This window comes from Anopheles arabiensis, chromosome X (assembly GCF_016920715.1).
Source record: "Anopheles arabiensis isolate DONGOLA chromosome X, AaraD3, whole genome shotgun sequence".
In the NCBI taxonomy this organism is placed as follows: domain Eukaryota; kingdom Metazoa; phylum Arthropoda; class Insecta; order Diptera; family Culicidae; genus Anopheles; species Anopheles arabiensis.
The window spans coordinates 20,667,025-20,680,009 of NC_053519.1; the positions used below are offsets into that span (position 1 = coordinate 20,667,025).

At 40.2% G+C, this 12,985-nt stretch overlaps 2 protein-coding genes across 3 annotated transcripts; one reads left to right on the plus strand and one right to left on the minus strand.

Annotated features, from left to right (window-relative positions):
* Positions 1–1,273: 1,273 nt before the first annotated feature.
* Positions 1,274–6,769, plus strand: LOC120905831 (inositol polyphosphate 1-phosphatase). Of its 2 annotated transcripts, XM_040317046.1 has the most exons (4): positions 1,274–1,363; positions 1,692–1,914; positions 1,979–2,101; positions 5,546–6,769. In XM_040317046.1, exons 2-4 carry the CDS (start codon positions 1,705–1,707, stop codon positions 6,311–6,313), a joined length of 1,101 nt encoding a protein of 366 aa, XP_040172980.1. In that variant the 5' UTR covers positions 1,274–1,363; positions 1,692–1,704; the 3' UTR covers positions 6,314–6,769. The 2 variants fall into 2 exon arrangements, with proteins under 2 accessions (XP_040172980.1, XP_040172979.1); XM_040317045.1 differs by having other exon boundaries at positions 1,279–1,914.
* Positions 6,770–7,792: 1,023 nt separating this feature from the next.
* On the minus strand, positions 7,793–8,901 carry LOC120905674. The gene has a single exon (XM_040316676.1). The coding sequence runs from the start codon at positions 8,899–8,901 to the stop codon at positions 8,002–8,004; it is 900 nt and encodes a 299-aa protein (XP_040172610.1). The 3' UTR covers positions 7,793–8,001.
* Between the last annotated feature and the right edge of the window lie 4,084 nt (positions 8,902–12,985).

Sequence of the window (12,985 nt, forward strand, 5' to 3'; positions counted from 1 at the left end):
GTATTTTGTTCACTAATAGCGTAGGCAGGTACGTGCAACCAAGATAGCCGAAAACATTGACGATGGATCTAACACAACGCCGGTAAAGTGTGAAAACCTAAATAATTACGCTCTTCCTCCAATATTCTCTTCAATCACAGCAAAGAAACGAAGCGAAAAAAAAACCTGCGAGAGAAACGAAGATCCGCCCTCAGATTAAAAGCCACAACGCACCAAGAACAGCTGTGCACAATACACACATAAATACAAATACATAGCGAACAGAGCGGATACAGCCCAAGTGCCACAAATCCACTAAAAGACCACTGAACGGCTTCTAACTCAAGTTCTCTACCTAAACGGAATATAGAAAGACTTCGTTTAGCAGACGGCAAACGACTCATGCATTCTAAAAATAGCAAAAAAGCTGGTGGCGCTCTCTGTTGGTGGGATACCCCAACCAGTTGAACTTCATCGCTTGGAGGAGAGCTTTCTCATTTCCTCTGTACTGTTGTATGGTTTCGCATTGAAGTTATGCATCGCTAGAACTAGAACGGCGATACGATTGTTTAAATACTAAACTCCAACGGAAACCACCAGCACTGAAGCAAGTAAGATTTGAGTAATGGTAGTTGGTGTTGATACCCACGTATCTGACCACACGACTATTCATATAGATTTTTGCTCAGAAAGTTAGAAGGCTATATAGGTCATAATAAGATGAAACTTGTCGAAACACATTGCAAGAAAAGGATAGCAATATAATGATTAGTTTTAATACGCCATCTATTGATCAAAGCAATGAAGCTGTGGAGCTTTCATTTTTTTTTTCTAAGGATATTCAATTTTCCAGTCGTTTAAGCTTAATCTGAGGCGCTTGGGAGGTACAAGCCACGCACGGCCGTGGCCCCACCCGCTTTTTTCGCAAACCGCTGTTTGCATATGACGTCATATTCACCAAACCTCTTGTTTTGCTGAAATCAAGAGGTTTTGAGGTGAATTTGTGGTGCAAATTGTTATATGGGGATTATTTTCTTTAATATAACTTTTCATTGAAATTAAAGTAAATAATCATTATCAAATTATATTTATCATCCGAATTTAACGTTTTTTTCGTTAAATATGTCAAAAATATACACCATGATCATATACGGATTGTAAAAATGTTTGGGATTTGACATAGCGACTCTTGCTGGATCGAGAACCCGCACGACAGGAGGCGCTTTGTCAAATTGCTCTGTATTTTACCACCTGGTCTCTTATTACATCCTTGCTTTCACCCCAACCCCACCCTCCCTCGCCACTACTATCCTTTCGATCGATTGTTACTGCGTCGGCGTAGTTATAAATGTCTCGTTTTTGTGAAAACGCTTTCTTGTGCTAGGTATTGAATCATTTATCGACAACTTTCCGGTCATAGTTTTTTTATAGAATCTACATAGTATTAAAGACGAGACGTGCCAAGTGAAACGCCTGTTCGAAACGTAGTAAAATTCAATCTTAGTGTTCAGGTGAATACTGTGCACAACAACTGGATTTATCTGTACGTGTGTCAAAAGGATTGACTCTTCATACGACTAGGTTTGAGAAGAAGTTAAGCGGGCCCACTCAAAACTTCGCAGTCAAGACAATCAAAATCAGTTGAATTCAATCTTATAGTATTCCAGTACTATATTATTACATTCATACATTAGAAACAAACAAAGCGTTAGATTTCATTACAGCATGTCCGCCATCAATCTTCTCCGAGAAGTGCTTAAGGCATCCGAAAAGGCTGCTAACATAGCTCGTGTCTGCCGCCAAAATCCAATCCTATTTAGCTTGTTGGTACAAGAAAAAAATAAAGACGAATCGAATACCCGATTTGCTCATGATTTCAAAACACTGGCCGATTGTCTGATACAGGAGATGATAAAACATGACATTGGAAAACAGGTAAAATTCATTTCGTGACATAAATGGACTTAAAACAATGAGATACAGCAATTTTATCGATTAGTTTCCGGAATTACGTGACAACATCCGAGGAGAAGAGAATGCAAAATTTACCAATACAGCGGGCGAATCTATCATAGTATCAGTGACGGACGATCCAGGCAACACTACTAAGGCCCTTGAAAAGGTATTTATTAAATTTGTCTTTTCTTTCAATATTAAGAATTGTTTATCACAACATGTAGATATCAGAAAAAAAATAATAATAATATATTTATATATATATATATATATATATATATATATATATATATATATATATATATATATATATATATATATATATACATATATATATATCTAAAACATATATATATATATATATATATATATATATATATATATATATATATATATATATATATATATATATATATATATATATATATATACAGTGGCCGGCAGAATAAAGTGGCCACTATTTACAATTTTAAAAATGAAGTTATTGTACTGCTTTATTTTTTGAAACATTGATCGTGATATGCTTAAGAATGCGCAGTACCATAGCATGACAAAAATGAGAAGTTTGCTTCAAGAAAAAATATTTCATCAAAATCACTGTGCCAAAATAAAGTGCCCACTTTATTCATTCTACAGAAAATATTTTTCTGAACAAATATAACACCAAACTTATAATTTTTATAAGTTCTCGCATTTTTTACATGTTCGAGGATCTTGAGCGTATTTTTATTTTTATCTTTTAAGGTTTATCTAGTTCTGCATCTAGTTTTTGCATCTGGTTCTTCTCAAGCGTTATCAAGAGCTTTAAATTTAAATTTAATGTTTGTTAAACCCGTTTTATCCACCTTCGCACATAGAATCTGCCACAAATTCTCGATGGCACCAAGATTTAGACTTCATGGAGGACATGGAAGGTGTTTTACACGATACTAGTTGAGAAATGTTTTTGTATTGATTGTGTGTGTTGAGATGTTAGCCTGTAGAAACATGTTTTTAGTTTTCAAAACCCATTTAAAAAAAAATATTCAAAAGTATTGATGAAGAATGTTAAAAAAGGTTTCAGCCATAGTTGTACTTTCGGTTCACACCAGTTTTCCCGCTACTCCTAAAGATAAACACCCCCTAGCTATTACATTGCCAATTTCGTAATTTACTGTCCGTTAGATGTGGCGTCTTTCAAGCTCCTCGCCCGAGCTACAGCAAGACTAACAAAGCCAATTGGCTTCAATATGATCAAAAACATGCAGATATATCGTTAAATTGTTGAAAAACTGATATTTGGACAGATGAGTCCAAATTAGAACTGATGTTAAAAAATATCTAGACGCGATCCAACAAACCAATATGTATGAAGAGTGCAATGTGATGACCAGGGAGGGGATTTCTATACGAGAAGTGGGGAGCATGGTTTGAATCGACGGCATAATGAAAGCTAATACCTATATAAGCATCCTGTGTGAATTTATCTTTTTTTCTGTGAAAAATACGGAGTTAGTAAACAAATTGATGTTTAGTACACAGGAAGACGACTGAAGTTATAAACGAAGAATTTTTAATTTTTTTGTTTCAATCAAATCGAATAAAACTTCTTTAATGGCTCCCACTTAGTCTTAAATTTAAACCTATCGAGAATTAGTGTGCAAATTTTAATGAAAATGTGGTGAAAATGACGTGATTAAGAAAAACAAAATATGTTAAAGCTTTGAAATACTCTTAGGAAGAACCAATGCCAAATATGTGCAGATAAAAACAAAATAAATAATGTCAAAGATCCTCGAACATGTTAAGAATGCGAGAGGAACGCATAAAAATTATAAGTTTGGTGTTATATTTGTTTAGAAAAATATTTTTTGTAGAATGAATAAAGTGGGCACTTTATTTTGGCACAGTGATTTTAAACAATTTTGGAAAAAATATTTTTTCTTGAAGCAAACTTCTCATTTTTGTCATGCTATGGTACTGCGCATTCTTAAGCATATTACGAACAATGTTTCAAAAAAAAAGCAGTACAATAACTTATTTTTTGACAGAAAAAAATTTAAACATGTAAAATTGTAAGTAGTGGCCACTTTATTCTGCCGGCCACTATATATATATATAGTGTATATTTATATATAGTATATATTTTTTTATATATATATATCTATATATATAAATAAAATTCGATTCGAGTTGCGATTTGATTAGTGATGGGAATTGTGCTTCGAATAAAATTGCAAAATAAGTTTTATGCAGCTTAAATTTTGTACTCTTTTGTTCTGCAAATTATGCTTATCAGAAAAATAATACAGGTAGTCCCCGAGATACGCGGTCCCTCTTATACGCGGATTTGGATTTACGCCTTTTTCTGAATTTGACAGTTCTTTAAGCAAATTGTCAATTGCAAAATAATTTCTTCTTTGATCGAATTTTGACATTAATTGAAGAAAATGCAAAATTGTAATCTTGTTTGAAAATCATGTCAAATAATTTATTTTGTGACTAAAACTACTCATTACAAGCTAAATTACATGAAATTAGCTATATTTTGGCTGAAAACTGCGTGATTCGACTTACCCGGAAATTCGAGTTACGCGGTTTTTTCTCGGTCCCCATTAATAGCGTATCTCGGGGACAGCCTGTAATAAAATCATGCAAATAATTAGGGAGAAATTCGCGTAACTCGGATTTTCATGTACGTCGGACATCACGTTTTCAGCCAAAATTGATTTGATATATGGTTAACTTTGATTGATTTTAGTACTTTTATGCACATTATTAATTAGTTCGTACAATTCGTGAAGAAAATACAGAGATTTCTGATTTTTTGGCGATTTCAATGTTTTAACAAAAAATTAGTTAGTTCTGCATTTGAGAATTGTTCTAGAAAATTGTACCGATTTCCATATGACCTGTAAAAATAAAAATACCGCGTAAATCGGGTGTCGCGTAACTCGGGGAAAGACTATACTGTCATCCTCGATTGGTGTTTTCCGGCAAGCGTTGACACAAAAATCCTGGCGTACGTGTAATATTATAACATTCGAATTTATCGGTCAGTTTTGACATTTTCACTCAATTTATTGATTTTTGGAGCTTTATCACCAGCAATCAAGAATTGTTTATCATTCCGTTTTTTATCATACACGAACAATCAATTCAAATACTTCTACCAACTTGGCAGTCAGAATCCTTCCCGGAACAACTGAGAAATAAGCATGTCAATTTTCGATTTCCAGTCCAAGCAACTATCTTAATTGCAGTTCAATTGCAATTATCTGTCAATAACAATATAACAGAAAAATACCAAACGACGGTGATAGTACTTTCCATTGTCTAATAAGTCTATTAGATAATTATAGTTAGAAATGCTTAATTTGTAAATTTGAGGAAGTCCGCATGCTGTACAATCTATGTAAAATGTATTTCGCAGCCGTGAAATTCCGGAGCATTTATTTTGAGCTTAAAAACAATGTTTTCTTATTGATTTTTTAAAATGAATTGTTTTTCATTAACTAGTTCTGTTTGATTTAGCAATAAGTGGAATTTTCCCATCACTAATTATGTAGAATCTTGATTCATAAACGATATATTCATTTGAAAACAAAAACTATTTTATTAATAATTGCAGATTCTTAATGGCGACAAAGTATCCGCAGCTGCCCTTGTCGATGAGGTTTATCGGGAAGTTGAAATTGACTTTGAAAGTTTGGAATTACCTACTGATTCAATACCGTTAGACAATGATTGGTCACAATTGGGTATTTGGATTGATCCAATCGATGGTACTGCCGAATACATCAAAGGCGAAGAAAAATTAACCAAATATTCGAATATTGTGTCATCCGGTCTAAAATGCTGCACAGTACTGATTGGTGTTTATGAAACATGCAAGGGCACCCCTATTCTTGGCGTAATCAATCAACCATTTGCGGAAAAAATCAGTAATCAGGAAGAGTTCCGTGAGGAGTACAGAAGTAAAATTTTCTGGGGCCTATCGGTGGGTGATTTAAAGTTTAACAACATAGCTTCTCAGGGAACTGATGCTCGTATTGCTATACTATCTCCGTCCGAACAATCAAAGTATGTTGAATTCATTCGGAATCAGCTAAAATATGACGTAGTTTATTCTTCGGGCGCTGGTTACAAAATACTAAAGATAGCTACTGGAGAAGCAGAACTTTTTCTTCTCAGCAAGGGAACTACGTACAAGTGGGACACTTGTGCACCTCAAGCAATTCTCCGTTCAATGAATGGTGATCTATTCGACCTGCAGGATACATTGATTAATAAGTCGGTTAAGAAAATTTCATACCATGATCATAAAGTAACCCGTAATATCGGTGGACTTATTGCTTACCAGAACATCGATAAACTTCGAGAATTTCTGAAATTGTAAGCTTATCAAATCTTAGGCGTACATACGCCAACTTATACGCTTTCCGGTATCAATTATATATTACATGATACATATTTGGAGAGTTGTTGTAGTCCAAGTGGGCCGGTCCCGTAGTTCAGTCGTCCACCGTACGACGTAAATAATGCCCATCATGGGATCAAAATTCGAATGGACCTAGCTGAGTGTAAACTAATCAAGTCAAATTTAGTAACCCCATTCATTACTGGCTTAAGCTGGCCTAGAGACAGACTATGTAGCAGCTCGAAGGATGTTACGTCAAACAAGAAGAAAAATAGTTTCGGGTAGCTGTTAATATTTGTTGAAATATAGATACCTAAATGTTTAGAAAACATTCGTAGAAGATGATGTTTGACTTAGAAAATATAACTAAGCATTTGTTTTCATTCCATTAATCAATGTATAAAGTTAGAATATTTAATGGAAAGTTGTCGTAAAGAATACATTTATACATTTAAAGAACAATATCACCTAGATGTTTATGGATCAAAGGAAAATTTATTTTATTTTGAACTATTTTTAATCGATATTGATTATTGATATGGACCGCATAACAAGCTTTCGTTCTCGTTATACAGAAAACTAGTTATGCGAGAGGTTTTCTTCCATTTCTTTGTATAAAAAGTAGAAGAACTGGTAAGAGAACTGCAGATGTTGGTATTAATATCTCTTTATGGCATATATGCCAACGCAAAAATACCTAATTTGAATAAATAGGGTGGTATTTGTAGTTCATCATTTTCAGTTCGTTTATTTTCTTAAATAACACACTGATGCTCTATCGTTTTTGTCTTTTATTTAATATTATGTTTCTCTAAAACAGGTATTTATGGCATATGCCTCGATAATAAGTCGGCTACGCAACCGGGTTAAACCTGCAAAACTAGGAAATAGCGAGAATTTCTCCGAAAAAATCAGAGCAAATTTCATTTTGTTGAATTACTTTCTATGTTTTCATGTGTTCAATTTGTAGTAAATTATTTTCCATCGGCACATGGCATTTTCAATCACAATGGTGTTTTCCAACATCAACATCCTACAACCAACCACCATATAATATAATGCATCGTTCATAAAGGATACAGGTCGATGCATGCCGAAGGAATTGACAAATGAACGTAAGTAGAAGAATTCTCGCTTTGAGAGTTGTCTCCTTTTGCCTGACGGCTGCCAAAAATCTGAAATAGTCGTTAAAAGCATCAATGTATAAAATAAATAATTATATTTATTTTATAGTTGTTGGGGACTGCGCTGCCCCAACGTGGGAAGAGAAGAAACCAGTGGAGGGTTGTAAGGCCTCCACCTTGCGGAGAACAACCGGTGAAAAAAGAGCTGAAGCCCACTAGCTTCAGCCTGGAGGAAGACCGATTTTCTTTCTGCCTAACACGAGGAATTGATACACTAGGAGTACCAAAACAGGACTGGTTGTGTTTATTTTCCGTTTGCACGTCTGTCTGCTTCGAAAGTTCTAAACCAACAACAACGCTCTCCGCGTTTGCTCGCGCTTTTAACCGTTCGCGCATGGGAGAGAATCGTAAGAATTCAAATGTGTGGGTGTGAGAGAATTAATTCGATCGCGCACGAGAATAATGCAAAAAACGTTAACGTTAAGAATTCTAGAACTTCTCTCTCTTTCTTCTGCTGCGTGTTTCACACGCGCTGCAACTGGTTCACTGTCGGAGCGAACCGTTTGGGCGCGAACATGCACCCCCGGGCTGAGAAGAATCCTCTGAAGCACTGCAATCAGGTTTGCAGTTGTCTTCGATCGGCAAGATGGAAATTCGGGATACGGCTCGTCGATAAATCGCTCCGGCGATTTTAACGTCCACAGCTCGTACGAGGTTGTCTGGTCCCGGGTAGATGTTCACGATTTTGCCCAGCTTCCAGGTATGCGAAGGCAAATCTCTTTCCTCAACTAACACGATCATTCCAGGGCGAATGTTTGGAAGTGTCTTTTGATTCTTGCTGCGCGGTTGCAGGCTCTGAAGATAGTCTTTTCTCCACTGCTTCCAGAACTGCTCCCTCAGTTGTTGCAGGTATTGCCACCGAGACAGTCGATTCATCGGAGTACTGTCGTAGCTTGGCTCGGGGGTAGCAATCAGAGGACGACCAACAAGAAAATGGCCGGGCGTGATGACTTCTGGATCTAAGGGATCAGCGGAGATCGCAAACAGCGGTCGCGAATTTAGGATAGCTTTTACTTGAGTCAGGACCGTTGCAAACTCCTCGAATGTCAGTTTAGCGTCCTTGAGCGTTCGTTTTAGAAGGTACTTAGTGCTCTTGACGGCTGCCTCCCAAAGACCTCCAAAATTTGGCGCTTCGGGTGGGATGAAATGCCACACGATCTCCTTTGGCTGACAATATTTCTCGATCTCGTCGACGGTCGTTCGGTTTTGAAATAGTTGGTACAGCTCATGTAGTTCCGAACTAGCCCCCTTGAAATTACATCCATTGTCCGAAAAGATTTCCTTGCTCAAGCCACGTCGACTGGTAAATCGATGAAATGCAGCAAGTAAAGTCTCGCTCGACATGTCCGAGACTAACTCCAAGTGTACCGCCTTCGTTGCCATGCAGACAAAGACAGCAATGTAAGCCTTCACAAGGCGAGGTTTGTATCGGCTCTCCTTGACCCATACCGGACCAGCGTAGTCTATTCCTGTTTTCTCGAACGGATGGGCTTGAGTCACTCGACATGACGGCAGGATGCCCATCAACTGGCTGGAACTTCGAGGCTTCATTCGGAAACAACGGACACAGGATCTGGTGATCTTACGGACTGATGATCGTCCATCAAGCAGCCAAAACTTCAATTTAAGCGCCGCTAGGAGACCGGAGGGACCCGCATGCATGAGCTCTTGGTGAAACGTCAGGATGATGAGATCCTTCACTCGGTGGATTTCGTCAGCAAGAGCCTCATACTGAATGACCTTCACAATGACGTTTAAAGCGCTTCGAAGTTCGGTGATGGTACAATGTTGGCAGGTTACACGCTTTGAAACGTCTCTTTGTCGACAATTCAGGATGAAGCGTTGAACTAGAGCAATCACTCGTTGCAGTTTCCGAAAAGAGCTAAACTTCAAGAACACGGGTAGTTTGTCTTGATTGACAACCAGCGCTGCATCGACGGGTGGTGCTCTGGAACGATTTCGTCAGGAAGATCTTCCGGAATTTCTACGTTGTAATCGGCTCTCTGGAGGAACGTCGGACCGATCCACCAGAGAGTGGTTGTCTTCAAGGTTTCTGGCAGAAGACCTCGAGACACGATGTCAGCTGGATTTTCCTTCGTTGAAATGTACTTCCATTGTACGTCCAGCGGTTCGGTAAGGTTGCGAATTTTTTCACTTCGATTTCGCACAAACACTTGCAGGTTTGCAAGTGGTTTCTTCAGCCAAGCAAGGACAATCTGGCTGTCAGTCCAGAGTATGATGTTGCGGAGGTGAAGATCGATGGACCCAGCAACCTTAGAGATCAGCCTTGCGAGAAGATGGGCTCCTAGCAATTCCATGCGCGAAATGGTTACTGGTTTCGCTGGTACAACCTTCGATTTGCTGCAAAGCAAACGAAGACTTGCAGTTCTTTCAGGAAAGATGCAGCGAAGATACAACGCTGCTCCGTAGGCTCTTTTGGATGCATCAGAAAAACCGTGCACTTCAATAGCAATGTGGTTAGGAAGCACCACACAACTCGGTATTCTGATGTCATTCACGTTCTTCAGGGATGTACGAAACTGCAGCCACTCTTGCAGCAGTTCTCCTTCTAGGCTGGTGTCCCATGGAAGTCCAGCCAACCAAATAAGCTTCGCAATGATAATGACTGGCGAGAGCAAGCCAATCGGGCCAAATAGTTTGCTTATCTCGGAAAAAAACGGATCACTTGGTTGGTGGATTGGAATGTTGCATGAACTGGTCAACGACGAATGCAAATTCGTCTCGATGTGGATTCCATGTCAATCCGAGTGTCCTCAAGACACCTTCAGTTTCGTCGCCGAGAGTTACCAGTTCCTCACGGTCAGCTTCGGGGACGTAATTCAGGAGCTCTGGAGAGTTCGAACTCCACTTGTGAACTGGGAACCCAGCGAAATTGAGCAACCCGAGGAGCTGGGTTTGACACCCAATTGCTTCAGCCACAGTGCTGGCTCCGGATAGGATGTCGTCAACGTAACAGTCGTCTCGGATGATGTTGACTGCCTTCGGATACGATGACGCTTCGTCGATGCTCAACTGCAGTAAGCACCGAGTCGCAAGGAAAGGAGCGCACGATGTTCCATAAGTGACGGTTGTCAACTCTAAGACGCGAAGAGGAAGTGCTGGATCAGCACGCCAGAAAATGCGTTGAAAGCACGAGTGGTCGGAGATGACCTTGATCTGCCGATACATCTTCGATATATCAGCTGTGAACACAACAAAGTGTTTCCGGAAACGGACGAGGATGACAAAGATGTAGTTCTGCACAGTTGAACCCTCCATTAGGGCTTGGTTGAGAGCTACATCGGATGTTGTAGCCTTGGCGGTTGCGTCGAAGACCACTCGCAGCTTCGTACTGGAGCTCGATGGACGTAGGACAGCATGGTGAGGTAGGTAGTAACGAGCCTTGTTCGGTTCGTCGGATTCCTCCTTGACTTCATGGCAATGACCAAGAGCTTCGTAGTCATCGATGAACTTGGAGTACTGGAGCTTCAGGGAATGATCTTTCTTCATTCGCCGTTCTAAAGAGAGGAAACGACGCAAAGCAAGCTCTCGATTGTTAGTTAGTACAGGTGGATACTCACGAAATGGTAGGGCGACAATGTATCTTCCATCATTGTCACGTCGGTGGGTAGCAAGAAAAATCTTTTCGCATTCTTCATGCTCGGTCGTTTCATCTTTATCTCCGATGTCTTCAACTTCCCAAAATTTATGCATGGTCTCGGAAAGCGTAGTGGTGGTAGCGATGAAGCTCTGTTGATTGGTCGACTCGTCCTCGACGTCTCCAGCAACGACCCATCCGAGATGAAACTCTTGCAGGTCAGGCAAATCTTCTCGTAGCTGCATTCTGTTTGACTTGAGAAGACGCATGAAATGTGACACACCCAGTAACATGTCGATTTGACCAGGTGTATGAAATTCAGGATCGGCAAGAAAGATATCGGACGGTAATGGCCATTTCGACACGTTCAGCTGGCTTGTGGGGATGATTCCTGTGACCTTGGGAATCACGAGGCACTCGGCGGTTGTTGAGAAGGTTGAATATCGAGATTCAATGTACCGACTCCAGTAATCGGCACAAGTGTGGGGATACGCGGGGTGAGGAGGCGATCGGCCATCGCCTTCGAGATGAAGCTCACCTGTAAGCCGCAATCCAACAGCGCACGACAGGGGATCGTCCTGTTGGATTCGTCTCTCAGGTTCACGAGAGCTGTCATAAGCATGGCCGTCCTTTGTTCCAACGGTCGGCTGTATGGAACGGCGGCGTTTGACGTTGGATGATTCGATGCTTGAGCCTGCTGCTCAAACTGCATGGATTGAATGGGGCTTGCCATCTGTGCTTGGGTATCCGGCAGTTCTGGTGGTTCCTCATGTAGTAATGTGTGGTGTTTCCGCTGACATTTAATGCACGTTCTGTTGGACGAACAGTTGTTGGAACGGTGACCGGATCGAAGGCAGTTGTAACACAGTTTCAACTCCTTCACCTTGACGTTGCGTTGTGCTACTGTGAACTGTTTAAATGTGGGACACTCGTGATTACGATGTGCCCTGTTGCAAAAGAAGCAGAGCTGGCTAGTTGTGGTAGGTGCACAGCATTTACTCTCTGGCTTGTAGCATTTCGAACATGATGGTTTGGAGCTTCCTTGGTTCACCGTTCTAACCGTTCTAAAACCTGACATTCGCCTGGCAGGAACTTAAGCGTTTGGTTAAAGTCGGGCAACTTTCCATGTTCCTGCGTTCGTTCCCACAGCCGAACAGTTTGTTCGTCCAGCCGTGAAGTGATTATTTTTCGTTAATAACAAACCAGACAATTTGTAGATCTTGATGTCCTGATACTCCAAACCCCCAACGTGCCGTTGAACTGTCTTTACGAGCTCCAACAGCTCCTTGTGGTTTCCTTTCAGGACAGGTTTTAAGTCCAGGAGACCAGCCAGATGTGTGTCAACAATGACTCGGGGGTTCTCGAACTGGGACTTCAGCTGTTTCCACGTTTGCTCGAAGTTGTTGTCCTGGATCATCTTCACTGTAATACAACCAGAAGCATCTCCAACCAAAGCCTTATCGAGATGATGCAGCTTCATGGCATCGGAGTCATTGCCCTTTGCAACAATGTCCTCAAACATTGTCTGGAACTTGGGCCAGTTCTCCACCCTTCCGTCGAAACTGGGAATAGGCGCTCGCAATGGTTGTTGTTGCAGGATGAATTGCTGCGTAACAGTGCTATCTGCTGGGGCCATAGGCTGCGACCGCGCTTCAGATAGCTTCTCGATTGTGTTCATGGCTTCGGTGTGTAGAACATCGAATGCCGTTAGCATCTTATCTTGCTCATCGAGTTTTGACGACGGAATTGATTCCAAGATTTCTTGATGCATGGCGGAGTATTCTTGATAATGAACATCGAGCTTTTTTGCAAACACCTTTAGCTGCGTTTGAGACACCTTTGTTGGGTCTTCTTTGGCTTCCTCTAGCA